Here is a 21,350-nt window from a genome sequence, read left to right as displayed (position 1 = left end):
AGAGCTGATTCCTTCTTGCCTTCCTCCTGAGGAATTTCCTGTTAATGTCAGCGTGAGCACCCACATGTGCAGAATTTGGCATGGGATTAGAAAACAACATGGCAAACAACAACAGGCAGTGTTGCTCGGCAATGTTTCCTGAGCATATCTGACATTTCACAGACTTTTCTTTCCCTATAAAACTGCTGCTATCCGCTCACTTGATAGTGTTGTGGCATTTCAATACTGCTGAAAACAAATAATGTTGAATCAGAGCTTGGGGCTTAAAAAACACCCATGCGCTCTAGATTAATGTGCCAACATAGGCTTTCCGTAATGATAGCTAGCATGGCAAAGAGCATCTGAAATAAAATCTAAGCAATTGAGCCTCACTTGCCACTGGTTTCTGCTGAAGGAATGGTCTTGTTTGCTCTGAAATGCCAAAACAAGCAGTCCCCAGAGCAGACAGACTATCACCAGTGCAGACTGTGGTATTTGGCCCATAGATGCGAACATTGTGAGTAACCGTCCTTGTATCCCTTTGTATTGCACTGGCCAAAACTCTGCAATCACATCAGTTAACAATAGCAGTAAAAATGGAGAAAAAATGAAATTTCACAGAGGATGATAGGTGATCCATGGTTACTGACATGTACCTCAGAATTTCATAGACACAGCAAGAATAAATTGCTGCAGTTACATAGCATGTTTTTTTCCCTAAGTCTTCTCTCCATTCACTGCTCTTTTACAGAGTGGGGAGAAAGGGTTTAGATGTCCAAACCTTACTTACTTACATCCCACTTCTCACTAAACTGTTTCAAAGGCTGACTTACCTTGCTATGAGGAACATATGCCTTTCTTTTAGGATTAATTTGTCCAGTCTTGGTAAATCTTTGTTTGACAAACTGTATTGTTGAATTTCTATTCTGTCTGTAGGTGCTTGTAAACTAGAATAAAGTTATCTCTTAACCACCCTTTTGAGGAACTAAGTACATTCAGCTCCTTAAATCTGTCACCATGAAGAGTGTTTTCCAGACTTCATCATTCCTATGGATCTTCTCTACATCTTACCCAATTTATAAATGCTTCTTGAGTAGCAAAGTTTTAGAGCAGGATATATAATTCCAGCAGCAACCATCCATCTGTCAAAGGCAACTGCAGTAAAGGCTCATTATAATTACACTTGAGATTTCCACTCTTTACGGGCAATGATATTACACTAGTTTTGGCTACATGGTCGCTGTGGGAAATTCCAGGCAGCTGTTTGTCTAGGAGAAGGTATGAAGGTTTTTCAGCAGCACTGATTCCCTGATAAGACTCACCTCCTTTAAGTAAGAGTCTGCATTTTCTCAAAAGAGATGTTCTGTTATCCGTGCTGAAAAGTATACTGCTTGCCTACATCTGCTTGCCTACATCTATCTTGTCAAGCAATGCAGATCACTTCGTTACAGTAAACCACTGCTTTATTATTCACAAGTTCCCCAGCTGTAGTTAATCAAGCTTTAGGAGGAAAGATTTTATGTTTTCTTTCAGATAACTGAAAGAAATAAGTTAATAACACAATATTAAAAATGATCCTCAGGTAGAAACACCTGCCTTGCAAGGAGTCTTCACTTCTAATTCCATTTTCAGATCTGTCAGCCCTTTTGTAAACACATATAATTTTGTAGTGTTCTAATTTCTTGGTCAAAATGTCATGCAGAACAAAGGCAGGGAGCTTACAGAAGTCTTTTAAACCAACACCTTAATCTCACTCAACCACAGTCAGAATCTTTCTTTTTTTCTTATCAGTTATCATGGTGATTTTTTTTAAAACCTTTTTGATTGGTGTTGCTCACATTATTTACTTTATCTGTGTCTTGTAACAGCCATTCAGTTGTTTATGCTCAGGACTGATATAATCCTGGAGTTCATTTACCACTTTTGCTCTTCTTTTTTCCCTGCAGTCCTTTGAAACTTCCTTGTTGTTTCAAAAGTCATCAGGAGTTAAACATCAGCCAACTCTCTTAAAACACTTGGTAGGAATTAAACCAGAACTCCCACTCTGAGCCAAAACCGAAGGCATGAGCCAAGGTGTGGGTTCTATTTCTAACTATAATCACTGAGTTTTATAACATCTGGTAAACAACTTAGGGGAACCCTGTTCCGGCTTTATATCCCGTGTTCATACTTGGGCCATAATGTTCTTTCTTAGACCTGAAAATAACCTTCTGCTTTAGGAGGCAGCTGTGGAATCAGTCTAAGGTGTTTGCCAGGTCTTCTTACTATTTAAGATAAATATAAATAGAACTGAAAGGCACTAGATTTTTAAATAAAAATATTTTTAAAAGTGGTTCAGTTTTTTTCATTCTGATTGACCAGTCTTATCAGCTAAACTGCTCCTACTATGTTGAGTAAGTTTGTGTCCACCATGGGCCTTTCACACAGCAGCAAAGGAGAGACAAGATGTTTTATTAACTGGCAAGCAAAAAGAACTGCCAGGAGAACAGAGTGGGGGCTATAGTATCTGAATCTTCCTGTGTTTTTAAAAAGACCAGATTTCAACTAAATCTCTTTTATTTTGTGTACTTTTGTTGCACTGACAAGTCCCAGACACCAGGACAAGTGTCAGTGAACTTGTACAATAGCACTGATAAATTAACACCTGCCACAGTAGGAAGGATGATAAATTAGCAAATAAATGAATTTAACAGAATGGTTGTTGAATACATTTGCCTAAATAACTGCAGGCTGGTCATACCACATGTTTCTATTCCCTGGGAAGCAGCAAAAAGGCAGCCAAGAGATATTGGCTGTTGCAGGAATAAAAATAGTCATGTCCTGAGAGGATTCATGTGACACACTGAATCATGATATGCTTCCACAGGTGAAACCTTGCTCGCTGCCCACCCCCTCCAGTAATTACTCCCAGTAATGGTTTTAACCGTGAAATACAGCTGGTTCTTAAACACTTCAGCTAGGACATGAGATCAGAAGGCAAGGGATGTCTAATTTTTTCATTCTCCAAAAGAAAAAGAAAAATCCCTAAACCTATCATTTTAGATACAAAGTTTGTGTGTTATTTTCCTTTTTGTTCTTGGTCATTGCTAGTTGTTATTAGAAAATATTTGGATAAAGGCAGAATGGTCAGGTGATCCTTTTCTCCCTATGTAGCTCTTGTCAATGAGCAGTCCATGTGTCTGGGCCAGGCTGCTCAGTGTGGCGTGGCCATAGCTCACTTTCAAACAGATCTGTAAGGAGTACATGTGAAAGGCAACGTGACCTGAAAACCTAAGAATGACTTCCACTCTTAGCCCCTTCATTCATACATCTGGGGAGCATACCAGGTCACCATGGGCAAGGTCATTTTAGGAAGGAAAGTGGCTTAGAAAGGGAGCAGCTTGAAGCACTACTGGCAGCTGATGGGCCCTGGGATCAGGCGAGACTCAGCAACCCTGGAATCATGAGAAGGTGCATAGGGAAGAATGTGAATGAGAAAGAATAGTAGTGAGAAAAGAAAAACCAGAGAGAACAGGGCTAGAAGATGGTGAGGCACATAAATCCCTTAGCAGACATGTCAGCAAACCAGGATGTGCTGCAGGAGCCGCCTCACATGGCTGAGGCACATACAAAACCCAATAGTCTGGGCAATGAAACCTGGCATCTAACAGGAGAGGGAAAGGAGAGTTTCTGTGAGAAATTCTGGCCCAGGAACTTTTGCTAACTACTCAAAACATAAAGCTATAATACAGTGAAATAGTACTTATCTGAATAGGCTTAATGCCACGTGACAGGTTTATAACCCATATTTATAGTAAAAATATCAGTGAAATACTAGACAAAGTCTGTTTTAAACCTGTGGCTCTTTGACCTGGAACATTTTATTTGCTTGTCCTTAGCAAGGCTTGGTGAAGGCTCAGCCATGACTTGGGTAGACAGTTGTTGTCCTGCCTCACCTGCACACAGACAGACGGCACATGCAGAAGAAGAGCAGAGAGGCACAAATGTCACTTCTTTCCAAGGCCTCACAAGTCATCGGCACTGCCATGAAAGCAGCCAGGCATCCTGACTGGTGGTACTGTTGCACAGACACTACAGCAAGCTGCTTTGTCTGTTGTTTTTCATAGGACTGCAGAGTGCAAAGTCTTTAATCAGAATTGGGGGGTACTTTGATGGGCACTGTACAAACCTAGATAAAAGACAATGGTATTAATCTCTGTATGAATGCGATTGAGCAAGTACATTTTGTTATTTGTTCCAGTGAGTTGTATAATCCTGCTTCTCAGTCATCCAAATAGGATTTAGCATTGTCAACATGTTTTTCTTAATAGGATGATGCTATGAACTCATGTCCATGCAAGACTGGAAAGCCAGATTACATGCCTCGGGAGACTATATATTGGTTTTAGCTGTTAGTGAAATCTGTTTTTTTCAATGACCGGGCCACAGCCTTGAGGCCATCTTACAGGGGAGTTGTCAAGAGATGGCGTGCCCTATACAAGAGCCATCAGAAACTTTGGAGGAGCCAACCGTTTAGTGCAGTATCTAAGTGGGGATTTAAAAAAAAAAAAAAAAAAAGTCTCAGCTATTCCTTTTCCGAAAGTAATATTACTTTAAGACTAACTAAAGCCCTGTAACCCTTCTGCTAACTCAGAAATGTGTAATACTAAATTCAGGTTGATGCATCTCCCCCTCCAAAAGAAAATCTGCAGTAAGTGCTGCTCTGCCAGGTTTCAAGCATTATTCTGTCATATTACTGGTGAGACATGCTGCAATTACACCACTTTGGAGGAGGACTTGCTTCTCATTAAAAAAAAAATTGCAGCATATTGTGAGCTTAAGTTCTAGTACATTGCCACAATAGCAGTGTAAGGGGGCTCTAGGCTAATCATGAATCAGTCATGCATTTTGTGAGGAATAAGTCAGTATTAACCAAAGCAACATCACACTGCCAGAAGTCACCTTTTACTAGCCCACCTGAAGCCTTGCTAGCCCTCTAGGATTACCTGCAACTGCACCCAGAGGGGAAGGAGCAGAGCACATCTCTGCTGGCCTGCCTGGCTGTACTGGCATGTGCTACCACGTGCCAGAGCTCCATAGGGCAAGGAAATTGTGGCAGAGCTGCATTTTTAATCCGAAAGAGCCATATGCAGCTTGCAAGACCTCAGTGGATCTGACTTTACTGACATTTGTGTATGAATCCTTAGTTTCAGCTTGAACTGCTGGGGCTAATATTTTTTATATACCATCTACAAAGAGAAAGGTGTTGTTCACATCACAATTCATATACCTATCACAATGCATATCCCTTTTCTCAGAGCTATGCCTGGAAGGAACACAGCAGGTAGAAGAATTTTGGTCATGCATCATTCTTGTTTGCATTGCTAAAAGCAAGGTTCTGACAAAAGTTGGTGAATTGTGAGAGGCTTTGCATTGTCTGTGAATGTGCTCCTGTGGACCTCTGTGGTCCTGGGTAATTCATATCCCCTTCTTATACCTATGTATTAATATTATTTTATAATATTTATATGTAATATATAAAAATATATCATATTATATAGAGAAATAACGCTTATTATGAGAATAATAATTCTTACTACTACTCTCACTAGCATATTTTCAGTAAGATCAGAAGATCCAAAGTCCGTTTCTGTTCTTTTTGGATGAGAGGTGCTAGCAGAAGCATTGCCCTCTTCTTTTCAGCCTGAGTTAGGCCAATATAGAAATCACACCTTCTTGGCATTACGGTCTGCACAGACCACAGTGGCAGCCTGACTTTGGTCATTCAGCTATTAGTACATAGACTTACATCCTTACTAGATTGCCTCAGCTTTTCTTCTGTTTTGACCGGCCTCAGCTTCTGTCTAGGGTAGGGGAAAGAGCATGCAGAAGGTGGAAACAAAATGTTGCCATACTCTCTTATCCCACCAGTAGCTCATTATTTAATTTGTGAGTGATATAATGGAGTCCTTGCTTGCATTTATTTCAAGTTCAGATATGTGCTAAGCATGGAAGCAGCAAGTGCCAACTGTAAAAAGCAGAGTGATTGTCTTCTCTGTCTGCGACTTGGTATTAAGAGAAGACAGAATAGTCTTTAGTGGCAAAAAGAAGAATGTGGAGTAATACTCTATGACTTGACCACTGATTAAACAGTGTTGTGTTTGCATATTTACATGTACAGACAAGGATCAGCAGAAAAGAGACAGACTAATTCAAGACCTTGAGAAATATAAGAAGGATCTTATACATGATCTTCCTGCCTCACCATTCAACTCCAGAAGCATTTCTCCAAGACAGCAAAAGGTAAGTCACACAGGTAGTACTGAGTCATATGTAAGGGACCAGTTTCCCCTTAAGTTAGCTGTACTCTGAAGTGCTGGGGAGTGCCTGTAACACAGCAGTTAAGTGCAGGTTTATTCGGTGTGTCTTTTTATAGTCTAGTCAAACAGAGATAATATTTGACTCTCAGTTTTGCCAACTGGCAGCTATCCTCTCATCTAACTGTTGCTATACCTACATGGCCTACAATGACAGGTACCCATGTCATGGCTACATGGAATTAACTGAAATGTGTTGCTGCACTGCCAGCATGAATGTGCATGTTCACAAACCCACAGCATTCTCTTTGCTCCTTTGGCAAATGGATTTAGAATTTTTAATAGAGTATTACATGGGTGCCCAGAAAAAAAAAAAAAAAATTGGGTGAATTTATTGAAACAATTTGCTGATGTGTATGAAAACATTAGGATGATTCTGTACACAATATTTTCAAGATAACTAAATCCCGATGATTTTCTTAGCATTCCCACTGAATGCAATGCAATAAATTTACCGTTTTACAGCATCCTTTGAATCTCAGAATGCTGTTTACTGGTAAAAGCAAGACCCTAAAGTAAGTAATCCCAATTCTATGTATTGTGCCAGATACCAGAAACTGTACAACCTCATGCTAGTGTGAGTGGGTCTGTTCTTCACCAAATTCTGCCAACAGACCTCACCTCAATAGACAAAGTCTTGCAAAACATTTTATTCTGCCACATTCTAGAGTCTCTCTGGGGCAAAAATTCCTCAGCAGACTATATTTAGACTGGAAAACTTTCTATTTGTTAAGAATTATAGTGGGTTTACCACTAGATTACCAGTGATGCTGTTTATTAAAGAATGTCATCCAATCCAAACACAGGAATTTTTTTGATTTGTAAAATCTTGCTCCCACTGAGATAAATAGCAAAATGAGGGGGCCACAATTTCACCTATGGTATTTGTGAGGATAACAGTGGTTCTGTTTGACTTCAAGCTCATGAGATGGAGTCATGCTCACACCTGCACAGGCATACAAATTGAGAGAATAGAAGATGCCATTGAAGATGGGCTGTGAGATTGCCATTGAGACATCAGTACCATAGATGAGAATGCACAGAGTCCAAGGAAGAAAAATTCTCCTGTTCTCCCTCTGTGGGCCCTGGCAAGCAAACCAGAATTTCTGTAATTCCCAAGACTACTTGTCATTAGCAACTTCAACCTTGTAAAGAGAAGGAAGGAAAAAAAACTAAACAACCCCACACTAGAAAAAGGACTCGTTAACTAGCTCTTGCACAGTGTCAGGGTGGCTTTACTCCTAACTGCAGTTCCTGAAACCAGGCAAGTCATTTAACCACTTGAGACAGTTAGAAAACAGTTTCTTAAAATTCCTTCTGTGTGAATCAATTTGTAGGAGGCACTGGTTTTGGTGAATTGCTTTTGCAATTTTTCTATCAGTTAATTTATTCTTTAACTTACAGGTGAGGTGGTCACTATTGAAAAATGATCAACTATATTTGACATCTGGTCAGAACAACTGTTCCAGGGCAAAGAGAGAGCAGCCTCCCTCTGTATCTTTTCAGAAGCTCACTTCAAGGACTCTGACACCAGCTCCTACTGCAAGAAAGACTATCCACGATACTGCACAGCATGCTTTGTCTCAGACTCCTGTTCACAACTCTATTACAGACAGATCACCTGCTTCACCACTTCTGCAGTCTCGCATGCGTTTAGGCAGTTGCAACAGAAAGATGGCATTTCAAAACTCTTTTAATAAAACATATTCTGGGGACCTCCTTGACAAACATTCAATTTACTTCACAGAAAAGAAGCAGGGTTTTACCCCTCGAATCTTAAGGACATCACACCAATCTTCTCTTGTAAAACATAGGTATTATAATCCTCCTCCCCAAAAAAAGAGCTCCTCCCCTGGCAGATCATCACTTAAATCAGCAGACATCAATAATGAAAAGAAAAGAGAGTTGCACAGGTACTTACTTTGTTTATACATCAGTGCTAAAAGTTAAGCAATTTTGCTCTCAAATATATCATTTGAGGCATAACCATTTTTCACTGTGATTTTAATCTTTCAGAGTTTTAGAAGATGTGTATGTGAGACCACATTCAGTTCACTTTTCTGAGCATCCAGTTGAGGTTGGTGTGCCCTGTTTGTTACAAAGAAAAAAATGGAGCCCACTGTTCATATACAGAAGTTACCCATCTCATTTCCACACAGCAAGGACAATGGAGCATATGTTAAGAACAAAACCAAAAAATTAAATCATCTCGTGAGAAGTCAGTAAGATTGCAATTGAGAAATCTAGCATGTGTGGCTAGATAGGATCAACAGACTTCTGTGAATAAAACAGGAACAGCTAATGTAACTGGTCTCTCTGAGAAACACAAATGAGGTGTTATGCGATGTGAAAAACTGTATTCCAACACAAATCTGCTCTTCTGAAAGAAGAGTTTTTTCCTACTTGACTGACTTCTTGCTGCACTCTTAACATTTCAAGCAGTCATTTCAGATTTTGGTTGATTTACAGCCTTTCACTCCATCCAAATAATAACTTGGAGCCCAGAAGCGTCCAGGCAAAGTGCTAATCACTTGGGCTTACAGTCAGTACTGTAGTATGCCATACAAGACTTTGGAAGTTGCACTCCATTAGTCACCTGGATTTTTAAGATGAAGGGGAGAATAATTTAGTGAATTTTATTGCTTTTAAAAATAAGGGATGCTTAACAGGAGCCAGAGTAATGCACGATAGAGAGGTTCAGTACAATTCCTTGGTCCACTTGCTCATTTACAGAATCAGTGCTGAATTTATACCCAGATCAGTCAAGGCACCACAGGCATGATTTGTGATAGCCCTGTGCTAGATAGGACTATTCCATGCCTTGTTCCAGCCACCAAAACTTTCATTTTACAATATTATCAAAAGAAGTTCCTATTCTCATTTGATAATCCACAAAAAAAGATAAAGTCATTGTCTGGTTTTCCAAGTCTTCTTTCAAAGATACAAATGTATTTTGCACATCCTTTTAAAAAAAAGCTGTCTTATTTGAATGAGGTCTGCAAATAATTTCTATTTTGTCAGAAGTTCTGATTTTCTTTATAGCATCTGCATCATTTTTCTCAGGTTATACAAGCTTGTTTCCATTTCTGCTAACACAAACCTACCTAATAATAATACTTTTTCTTTATTTATATGGTGATTGACACTCAAGACATTTATTTCACATGAGCTGGCATGTCACTTCGGTATGATGATGATGTGATTTTGATATGTTATGAAATCAGATTTCTTCCCCCTCATGCTCTGAATGGAAATATAAAATGCTAACACAAAGATAATACATTTTTTTTTAAATCTACTCTTCCTCTTTACTTGTTTGGGGCAGAACCATGAATTCTGGATTCCTGATTCTGAAATGCCACTTTCTCCAGGATCACAACTTGAAGAAAAGTAAGATATATATTTGTTTATCCCTTTTAACTATTTCTAAGTTTTATATTAAAATATTGAAGTAGGAATCTAGTGGAAAATTGAAAACATGGCACAAGGGCCAGGTACCAGTGGCATATGTTGTGAGTAGAAAAGACTCCATTAGGGATACAGGATTCAGCTACTTGCTTGAGAAGTGCGGGATCAGAGAGTTGGAGGAGATTTTCTGAGTCGTGTCACTCAATCCCCTCTTACCATAGCAAGCTAATTATGTTAAGAATAAGTGAATAATAAATAAACAATGTTAATAATAATTTATCTTCTAATACCTACACTTTGTTCATTGGAACTATTTTTTTAACTGATTATTCACAAGAAGCATAGATATTATTAATTAATGAAACTAATTGATTAAAGTAATTAGGGAGTTGACCAACAGAGCTGTAAAAATCAGTCATTTAAAAAAGCATAAACCTGAATAGTTAAAAAATGCAGACTGCTAAATAGATTCATCACTTTTGGAGATGTTGGCAAAATTCTTCATCTGAGTTAGTTTAATTACTGTGAAACTGCTACCTTTTCGGATGGTATTGTAAACCTTACTTGTATTCAGTGTATGTGAAAGAAAGATACTGACAGCTTGTATGTTTGTATAGAGAAGGAGAGCGTCTTCACTTTCTTCAAGATCTTACAAATGATATTTTGATTAGAAGTTGTTATCACGAAGAGTAAGTGCTTCGCATTGCTTATTTATACCCTTGAGTAACAAAATTTTGACCAATTGTTTAGTCAGTGCAAAGAATTGCTGGTTTTGATGACATTAAAGTCAAACTTAATTTGATTAATACTTTTATGACTGCACTTTATAGGAGTCATGATTTAGACTGAGTAGCTGAACAGAAAATATTTTCAGCCAGCCTTGTATTTCCCATTTACTTCTAGTAGAAACATGGACACATCATGTTCTCTGACCCTGTTCTCAGGCTCATTCCTGTATATAGTATGGTGATAGACATTATTGTTACAACAGTCTTATTCCAGTTCCCAGTCAAACCTGAACTAGCCAGCCATGGAGCTACAATGAGTCTTCCCTAGCAAAGTGCATCATAGCAAGATTTGGTATTTAGAGTTCTTCCTCCCTTCTGTAAGAGCAAAATAAATAACTGCAATAATTACTTTCTTTAGGATGCATGCACTATCAAGTTAATGATCCACACATAAAGGCTAGAGCTGAATGCCACCAGTGCTGCTAGTATCTAACTGCAGCATCCTTTTCTGGTTTCATGTTCCGTACATGACATCCTGTCTCAAACACACCACACACTCCCATTTCTAATAGAAATCTATCACGTTTCTAATATTTAGAGAGCTGTGATAAACCACAGGTCTGTTTGTAAGCCTGCTAAAAGTGACAACACTGTGCACTCTTTTCCTATGCCATTTCCCAGCCTGCATATTAAGTGGGAGAAACTCTTCCTTTGATAGAGGGTTTAACCCCAATTTTTAAGATTTCAGTCTTTGTCAAGTGCTGTGCTTTGATTCTGGAGAGGTGCTAATGCCCTAAAATCAATTAAACTCAGTCTGACTCCAAACCAATATATTTCCCTTTCAATCTGGATGATTTCAGTTAAAATCCCTAAGGCTCTTTTAAATATATATATATATATATATATATATATTAATTGGCTGTTAACATAAGTGGTTAGTTTGTTTTCTGAGCAATCAGTTAAAGATAAGAGTTCTCCTCCTTCCATCTAGGTATAACATTTTTCAGAAAAACTGCAAGGCCCAAATTATAAGTAAATTTTCTGGTTATGCTGGGAGGAACGGTGGTAGCTTTGAAAAACACCAACTCACCACACATTGAAAAGGTTGATAAGTATCATGCCTGCCCATACATACAGTTAAAAAGATGATAACATTAAAATAAAATGAAACCTCAAAAAGTTACTGTGTGTCAGCCTCCACATTAACAGGAGTATTAGTATCCTTCAGAAAATAAGTTTTTTTCTCTATAATCTATAGATAGTGGAAACCAAATGATAGAACACAAACGTGTACCAGTATGATGAAACAGCAGCAGGGGTCATGTGTGTGTTCACATTAAGCCAACTCAGAACATTGTGAGGCACTAGGGTGTCCGTGCTCAGGCTTGTAGGGTGAAAGGACCACTCTCTGTTGACTTTAGGTGGAGGCTGTTTAGATGCTGTGCACTCTTCCCTCAAAAATAAAGGTTACTAAAAATACATGAAAAATCATCCATTGTTTTCTTGGGTAGTCTCTTATAACAGAGCTTAATTCCTCTGAGAATGAAAGCAAACAATCAATAGTGGCCTTTCATTTTAAATCAGTTGAATTTCTAAATAGATTTTGTGACAGACTAGAAAAGACACAACTAATGGCCTTAGCTAACCTGCTGCAGGATTAATACGATGGACACATAGTTTTAAATCTTCATTTCTTTAGACCAGTTTCTCTACAGCTGAAATCATAAATGCCCTCCCAATTCAAATATACAATATAAAACCAAAACAGCTCTGCTGAGCCCTCCAGCTCATTTCAGATATTTTCATTTGATTATTAATGTCTGAAAATGCAACTGTTGGGTTAGATTTAACTGAGTTGTGATCGTAGAACCTGGAGACCTCATCTCCCTAGTCAGCCAGGTCTTTATTTTTACCAGGACTCATCACCACGAGTACATCTTTTGCTTGAAGCTGGTCATAGCCATCAAAAAAATATATATTGACAGCACTTTCTGAAGGCATCTCTCTTTCCCTAGTACAACTAGTTAACAAAACTATGACCATTTCAACCACTTCAGTGTTTGCCTTAAATATTACTGAAAAGAGGCCCAAGAACAAAGACACTATGGAAATGACCTTCAGACATCTAAAAAGCATTGGCTAGAGACAGTTCAAAAGTTCTATTTGAGTAATGCAGTACTCTGGACAAAGGAATAACAGCTATAAATGAATCTAGGAGGCTGCTTGCAGTACTGCCTAACACCCCAGTACCCTCAGCAATTTCACCCAGTCAATGTGGTGGGACAGTACTTGACAGTAGCAACAGAGACACTTAGGCCCCAGCAAAATATAGAGGGGGAGTATATTGTGTCAGAGAGCTCCTATATTTATGTTAATTGTGGAAGAACAAATTGGAATTATATACGTGAAAGACTGTCCCTGGCACAGTCCCTGCCAAACTGCATGCACCTGGAATAAGAATATTCAACAGCCTTAAAATATTTAAGGATTTATTTTTGAATCCATTTACAGGGATGTTAGGGATGGGGAGGACATGGAACAAAAGTGAAAAGTTGGGATGTACTTTAAGTGGTCTGAAAGACAGGCTGAGTGGTATTTTTTATTTGGAAAGATATGGCCTCTGAACAGTCTTTTTTTTCTTTTTGCACTGATGTTCCTTTTTATTTTTTTTTTAAGGGCATTAGAAGATGTATTTCAAATGCACATTAAAAGTAAGAGGCATAACCTTGATGAGGTGAGCAAAAACATCTATTATTAAATATTCTGTCACCTCCAGTAGAAATGTTGTATATCAAGGCTGAGCAACAATTTATGTCCTATTGCATGCTACACAATTTAAATACAAGGCGAGGAAAAACTGCTTCTATAAAAGCAGCAGTAAGGGTGTTTTCCATGGACTGGTAAAGAGATTTTTCTTACCTTTTCGTGTATTATTCTAATAAGGTTTCTAAAAGACAGATAATGTACTTAGCATGCAGAATGGCTTTAATTACATAAAACCTGTTTACAAAGAACGTTTGTTGCTGCACTTTTTTGCTGTGACCGCTATTTTCTGGAGTAGACCAGCAAGAGAGACTTGTAGGCTGTGACTAGATCCAGTAAGAAGATTGGGTTTTAGTAGTTTGCTTTTACACATTTGGTCACCAGAGCAGAACATAAAGCTCAATATTAAAAAAAAAAAAGTTCAACATTAAGGTTCCCCAAGTGGTGTCTGCTGAGAATTACACACCTCAAAATGCTTATCTGAACATCCCACATGCTGAGAGGGAAGCAGCCTGGGGAGAGACAATATGAATGCCAGGGACGAATACCTAGCCACAGTCCTGTCTCTCCTCTGCAAATCTGGGATCTTGTTTAGGATGAGCAAAAGCACCTCTGCCTGTTCTAATCCCATTCTTAGAGCCATCTCCTGAGAACAGAGCTCATAACTGCCCTTTGAAAAATCGGAAAGAACACACTGGTTTGCTTTTAAGTCATTCACAGAAAAGATGGTATTAGCAGTATAGTTATCTTTGCTGTTATCCCAGATTGGCTGAAGCATTGCCCATGAAATGAGGTAGGCAGATTCCAATGCCTTCCCCAAGCTGGGGACACTCAAATCCAACAGGACACCTCATGAGCAGATGATTCAACTGGGCTTTTGAACTAGTTCCTCTAGGTTAGATAGTAGGAGCAAAATGGGTGACACTAGCACTATAAACTGAGGTTGCAGCACTTGTTTAAAAGGCACTAAGTTGTCTTCCTTGCCAGTAACTGTGAAATATGAATTCTTTCTTCTTTGCAGTCTCCGTTAAAGAAAAATGAAAGAAAAACACATTGCTAAGGGCCTGGAGCAGAACTGTGAGCTCCAGAGGGTGCAAGAGTTTAGTCACAGTCTTCCACTTACATTGCCTGCCAACTGCTTGTTGGAGGGTCCCTGCCCAGTGCACAGGGCTTGGGTTGTGGGGCTCTTTCATCCCACACATCTCCCCTGTCCTGCAGGGAGCGAGGCTGCTTTCTAGCCTTGAGAGGGATTTGATGCTTGAGTCCTCCTCTAGATATGACTTTAAAGGCCTCTATACAAGAAGGCATTTAATTTGGTCTGGTGATCCAGAGCATTCATGGTCAGAGGTTTGGACTTTGCATTCTAAAACTCATGTTGCCTCACCAGATTCAGGTGGGAACATTTCTGAGGAACTGCATAATGTGGCTTTTAAATGGGCTACCTTTGCTTATGTGTTTCTGCAAATTTGTAATACTGCCATTTAGTATTGTATTTTCTTCAACACTAGGCATGTGGGAGTTACACATATGCTTTGCACGATGATAAATAACAATCAAAGGAATTACAAAATAATTAGAATGCAGAAGGTTATTTTTGTCTTTCAAAGTGCCACAATCAGGAGAGAGATGGTGTTTCGGTATGTTTAGATGCTGGTCTGAGTGACAGTCAGTAGGTGGCAAAAGTGTTTGAGGAACAATCAGAGCTGAAATTAGTGAATTTTAAGTTGGTTTTGTGAGAAAAAAATCAACAACGGCACCGCAATTTGAGACAATATGTAATTTGCATTATGACTAGAGGATGCTGAGCCTGTTTGTAAGGTCAGCTCTTGCAAGGCTCTGAGTGTCTTAGAGATATAGCTGAGAATCCCTTAATAGGAAACTGAAGGTACCTGATTCCTTCCAGAAGGATGAGTTTGTAAACAGTAGTGGATCTTTACTATATGCTGTTGCAACATGTTGGATATCTAGTAACATTGTTCTGCACCTGAGTCAAGCTTAAGCATGGTGTTTTCCTCTACCAAAAATACTGATGACTTTAAAGAAACTCGGAAAAGAAGAATAAAATTAATTGGTCAAGAACAGAACTAAAGAATTTTTTAAACCACATATTCCCATGTTTAGTCATGCAACGATGGAAGGAAAAAGACCAAAACTGCCCCTATATATTAGAAGGATGTAGCATGCATGGGAGAAAGAAGTGTTCTTTGGAAAGATTAAATGAGAAGTTCAAGCACAACCTACACCAGGAGAAGCTTGTGGGCAATGACATTTATTAGAACAGGCACAGTTCTCACAAGAGAAGTAATGTAAGCTGAGTCACTTTGAGACTTTTAAAAGTGAATTGGCCAGTGGATGGAAAGGAATTACAGTGAGTGGACTTTTTGTCCTACAAAAATGTATTTTTCTCTCTTACTTTGTTGTCAGACCACTCTTTTTATTCACTATCACTGTTTTTTGGACCAGACAAAATAAGGAGATGGAAACATTTGTCAAGGCCTTTGCAGTGGTTTTTTTTTTATTACCCCTGCTGGATGCCTGCCAACTTGTTATTTGGGTGCTTCCTTCTCTGGACTCTGCTCTTCTGTGTACTTGTTATCCGAAACCCACACCCCTCTCCAAGTTCCTGCTGGCACTTACTCCAGCATAGCGTCTGAGATTTGTTCCTTAAACAACCTCCACGCTGGTCTACTGCCAGTCCATGCTTCATGAGGATGTTTAAACGCATACAGCTGCATTGCCTGACCCACTGTCCTTGTTTGGCCATGCATCACAGCCAAGCAGTCTTCACCACTTACCAGGGAATTCATGGCTGTAGTACCTGTAGCCTCTTCTCCAGCTTTGAGAAAGAGAGTAGCACCATTGTTCTTCCAGGGAGAAGGTTACACGCTCAATGGGATGTTACATCGTGACTGAGGGGAAGAATAAAGCAATTAATTGCCTCATTTTGTTAGGGGGAAAAAAAAAAAAAAAAAAAGGTAACTGTATAGCAGGGAAGGAGAGAGTGTAGAAAAAGTAGAAAAAATATAGGAAACATATGGAAGGAAGAAGGACAGTGCCTCAAAACCAAGAGCCTTTTAAAAGTGACTAGCACCTTCACCTTTCATGTTATTCTCTGGGTACCTACATAGCATAGTTATTGGTGTGAAGTGGGGCACAGAGGGCAGTTCTTTTACTGGACTCCAGCTCAAGGCAATTTTCAATCTGGTTCCTCAAGATACGTCCAAGGAACAATTTTCTTTGCTTTGGAACACGCAATTTCAAATAGTGTGCCCTCAGAGAAAGCATGCACTAGTCAGTCCTCCCACCAAGATTTATTTCTGCTGTTCACACTGTTTTACTACCTCTGCAGACTGCGTTCTGTGGTCTGCTTAGAAATCTTCAGCTGAGGGTTCTTTTCACTTACCCAGCCCTTGAGGTTGAAACTTTGGGTTTTTTTATGTTTTAGAACAATAATTTTTTTAGCACACTTATTAAGAAATTGGAGAGTTTTTCTAACAAATTTTCACAGAGCACACAGGTTCTCCCATTTTCTGTAACAATGAAATGGTCTCCACTCAGGAAAGATTGTAAAGCATTTTTTATCTAGTCACATCAGGCAGTTTTATACCTTTAGAAATGCAAGGATGATATTTCAGCTGCAGAATAGTGGTCTCAGAACCTGATCCATACTCAGATACAATTCAAGCAGCCATCATCCCCATAAAAAATATTTCCGTAAAAAGCAAAAAAACCTGCTGGTTCTTGCTAAGAGATACAGATAAAAGAGTAGCTCTTAGAATCTAGGAGCCTAGAAAAAATGTCACTCCTGGGCTTGAAAGCCACTGAAATGGGTCTGTAAGTACATCATTTCAGGAAATTAATGGGAAGCTAACACAGCACCTGCAGGGGTGCAGGATCCGGTACCCGTCTGTCTTCCAGTGAGCAAACTGTTCCAAATAACTTATTTCCTGGAATTTTATCATATAAAGCCAAAAGCTCCTGAAGACACAAAGTAGTATCTTACACTTATTTTATGCCTTTGCTTTTAGGAGGCTCATAAAGCATTCAGTCTCAAAAAAATGCAGTGTAAAGATACCAAAAGATTTACCTCAGGTGAGGGGGAGGTGAAATACAGCTGAAAAATGGCATCCAGCAGTGTTATCAAATTATTTCAGGACTGGAACCTAGAACAGCATAGACAGCTGAATGCCACAGTGGTGTGGAAGCTAAAAGGCCATTTTACTCAACCAAATAAAATTATTTACTTTGATTACCATGTGAGCATAGCCTCAGTGATAAGACCTGGCAGGAAGTGTCATTGGGTCATTGGGAAGTGTCATAGCCAGTAATGGAAAAGTCTATTTTTATATATCCAAGGTAAAAAAATCATTTGCACAAAAAAACATTTTTGATGTACCGCACCCAACCACTATCCTGAGTCACACTGAAGCAGACATGGGAGAAATCAATCTCCACTTAATCCCTGGTACTATCTCCTACATGTTCCTTGTTTCCTTCTTCAAGTGCCATACCCTTTCTACTTAGCCCATCATGTCTCATGGGATTGCCTTAGGAGGAGATATATCAGCAGAAGCGTGTGGTTTAGGAGGCTAATGCAATAATTATTGGCTTAATCATCAAAGTGAATAAGCAATTTACCAACAGTCCCTTTCAGCACTGTGCAGTGTTACCATTTAAATACAGATTTTTGTAATGTACCATAATTAGATGCTGCACATGGGAAAGTTTTAAAAGTAAACCAGTAAAAATCAAAATGACTGCTCTGAGATGAGCACAGGACCCAAGTTTATTCTTCTCACAACAGAAAATGTCAGTGATCTGGTATGTGGAAACTTTCTTCCAAACCAGTACTGACCCAGTGGCCCCATCACAGGCAGAAGGGGAAATGTCCTGTGAAACAAGTTCTCTTCTGCGTGGGACTTAAAGTAGGATTCTTCTATTTTGGCAAAGTAGCATGGCTCATTTTTTTAGAAATTCCAGCATGAATAGTTTCATTTCAATTTCTTAAATTTCTTCTGAAGTTTCAACTGGACATACTGATTTCACTGCCTGCTCTGGCAGTGTATACTGCATAGATGAGTATACAGAAATGTTGCTCCAGCTCTTTCCATTTCATATGCATAGTCAAATGTGTGTGCACACTGGCAAATACCAGTTTTTTCACATACACAGATATCTACCTATGTAAACAAGGGTTTTCATAAATGAAGGCAGTTGGAAAATATGAATGGATGAGTATCGTGTAAACATGGTCCATCTCACAGCCACAGGACATGTGTGCAATAGAATCTTCACACCTCTGTCACTGACAGCTTCAATCACTTTAGCCACTGAAACCAAGCCTAATCCAGACCATGCTTTAGTTACATGTCAGCAAGCTTCAAAATGAGATCTAGAGGGCAAGAGAGGAAAAGGTGACATTCACATAGTTCAAACACAGGATCAAATCTGCTGGCTCAGCACTGTGCAGGCCTGGCTACAAGATCTCACAGTCCTCAGCCTTCTGTAGCCTTGGCTGCTGTACCGGATTCTTCTGTTTTGTTGAAGGTTCACTTTAGTAGTCAACTCAGCAAAACAGAACACAGAAGATATAAAATTACCTTATAATATTTACAAAGAGCAGCCTTGTGTAAAGGTTTTTATAACTTTTAGATTAGTTCAGAAATTATTATAAGAATTGCTTTGGAGCCATTAAAGAGGTTTCAAAGTTGCTCTTTCACTGTACTTGGGCATTTCTTAATGTCTGTCAAGGCCATAAACTCAAAAGAAAAAGGAAACCCTTGACACTGAAGACTACAAATTTCACCTGTCAGTTTGACAAAGCACATGCACAGAGAAATCCATTGGATCTCTGTCACAAAGAGTTTGGATTGCTCCATATTTTCTGAACATGTAGTATGCTGTGCTAGAAAAGTGAAAAAAGTGCTTTTGAAGCACTGGATATTATGTGTTTCCAAGCTCACGGAGAGTAGATTAACCAGTGTCCTTAGTATGTTTCAACAAGAACAACTAATTTTCTGTTAAAGTGCTTAAGATTAAATGCCCGTCATAAAGACCTTCACATTGAAATAGAGTTTCAATATTTTCCCAGTAAGTTCCTCAGAATCTGCCCATCCTTTTTCCCTTTCTATCTAGACTCCATTTTTTTGTCATTAATACCCACAGATCTTCTTTCACAGAACAAAGAGAGGCCATCATGATTATTATCTCTTAATAAAGCAAAATTCCATGGGGATGCTAGCCCATAATCCATTTTCCACTTGATTCATTCTTACTGTAATATTAATAATTTTCTCAGTCTTGAATGAGTCAAATCACACTGGTCAGGTGCTCTCAGTCCATTCTAGAGTCAACTGACATTCAGAATCTACTCTTGTATTTTTTAAGGCAGGTGAACTTTTTGACTGCTTACTAATTAGCTGTCATCCAAACCTCAGTCTATCTTCCCATCTCCCGTTATGATTATACTGGATCACTGATGTATTTAGCTCAGGTGGTCTTGGCTCTTTTTGTAAGGCTGAAATACGACAGACACATGTGGTCACAAGAAAACATTTTTTTAAAAAGTCTGTTTTGCTACAATCATTTCTGGAACTTCAAGTTGGTGTCTCACCTCTAAGGAACCTGTGTACGTGGTAGGCATATCTTTAGACTATATGGAGTCCTAGGCTATGATTTAGTAGCAGTCTTCCACATTATTCTTACAAAGAAAATGTAAATTTGCTGCTACCTTATACAATGTGTTTCATGGAGCTCTGCTCCATGGTAGCTAACTGCATGCAGGCTCTTCCCACAGGCACTTACGACAGAACAGGTCACACAGAGAGAAAGGGGATAAGGATGAGAGACAAGTGCTTTCAAGCAGTTACCTGCACTGTAGATGCCTAAAGACATTCCAGTACCCCAGGTGTTGCTCAAGCATTGCTAGTGATGTAATAGCTGCAATCTTGTAAAGAAGTACTTGCTCTTGACTTTATCTGGTATTTAACATAGATGGAAACTGCAGTTGCAGTGTTAAAACTAAACTCTTCACTGCAAAGTTCCAAGAATGTTCCTGTAATGTGCTGTGACTCCTAACTCAACTCTCGTGCCGTTAGTGCAGCACTGTTTCAGGCATATGGCCTTTTGCCATGGCTGGTTTGCAGAGTCTTTTCAAATGACCAGCTGTGTTTTGCTTACCTACATTCACTGCAGCTTTGGTTTGATATTGGATGGCTTTTCACCACCTCTTCTGCACTCTTTCCTCTGTGCTTCTTCCCAGCATGGGATGCATTTAATAATAATGCATAATAATAAGAAGAGAGATAATTTGGAGTGCAAAATTTCTTGCAAATGAAAGGTAAAGTCTCTGAGACTACTTGAGTAAGCTAGAGGAAATAAATGAATGAGGATAGTGGGGACAAAAGTGAAACACCTACTTAACTGAAACCTCATTTCAGTCTTTTTCTCCAGTTAATTAAGTATTGAGGAAAATGGATGCAGAAAGCACAATTTAAAGCAATCAAGTACTGCCAGAAATCAAACCAGCAATTTGAAAAGAGAACAACACTGCTCTCTGCCATCTGACAAAGTAAGATATTTGACAGGGAACAATATGTGCTGTACTGGTTAATTGAGAGGCGAGGAGAAGAATAATCACAGCTGCATTACTGAATTTACAGAAGTATCTCCAGTGTACCACAGGGACGATGTGAATTTGTGGAATCCTCCTGCCCGCTGCAAGCAAGCCAGCAATCATTTACGTTCCCATCAACATTTTTACAATGTACCCTAGGCAGCAAAGCAGAAATAGCAACTGTGGTGGCTGAAACTGGGAGATTTGCCTTTAAAATGACTAAAATCCCACACTTTACTCTGCTGGTGAGGAGATATAAGAAATGTGGGGAAGAAATCTTCATTAACACTTGCTCTTCTTTGTTAGATTTCACCAGAACACAGTACAACCCTTTACCAGTTCACACGGTATGGAAGATGGCTATTCCTGCAACAGGTTAGGTTGACTGTGTTTTTGCAAAGCATCAGCTTTGCTCTAAAGACAAGTACTTAGTTTTCCCACTTTTTAGTTCTAAGCTGTAGCCACACAATGTGAACTCTTCCCACTAATTTATCTACATTT

The 21,350-nt window shown here is 39.1% G+C and overlaps 1 protein-coding gene across 1 annotated transcript in view; it reads left to right on the top strand.

Moving 5' to 3' along the window:
- Window positions 1-21,350, top strand: part of LOC141957671 (spermatogenesis-associated protein 7 homolog) — a 38,642-nt gene that overhangs the window by 14,733 nt on the left and 2,559 nt on the right. Inside the window, exons 4-9 of the mRNA XM_074899573.1 lie at window positions 6,140-6,261; window positions 7,740-8,248; window positions 8,352-8,493; window positions 9,661-9,725; window positions 10,361-10,432; window positions 13,148-13,205. Coding sequence (XP_074755674.1) covers window positions 6,140-6,261; window positions 7,740-8,248; window positions 8,352-8,493; window positions 9,661-9,725; window positions 10,361-10,432; window positions 13,148-13,205 — 968 coding nt within the window. The remainder of the gene's footprint in view (window positions 1-6,139; window positions 6,262-7,739; window positions 8,249-8,351; window positions 8,494-9,660; window positions 9,726-10,360; window positions 10,433-13,147; window positions 13,206-21,350) is intronic.

This window comes from Athene noctua, chromosome 1, assembly GCF_965140245.1.
Source record: "Athene noctua chromosome 1, bAthNoc1.hap1.1, whole genome shotgun sequence".
Taxonomy (NCBI): domain Eukaryota; kingdom Metazoa; phylum Chordata; class Aves; order Strigiformes; family Strigidae; genus Athene; species Athene noctua.
The sequence above is the reverse complement of the archived record's forward strand: the minus strand, read 5'-3'. Positions and strand labels throughout refer to the sequence as shown.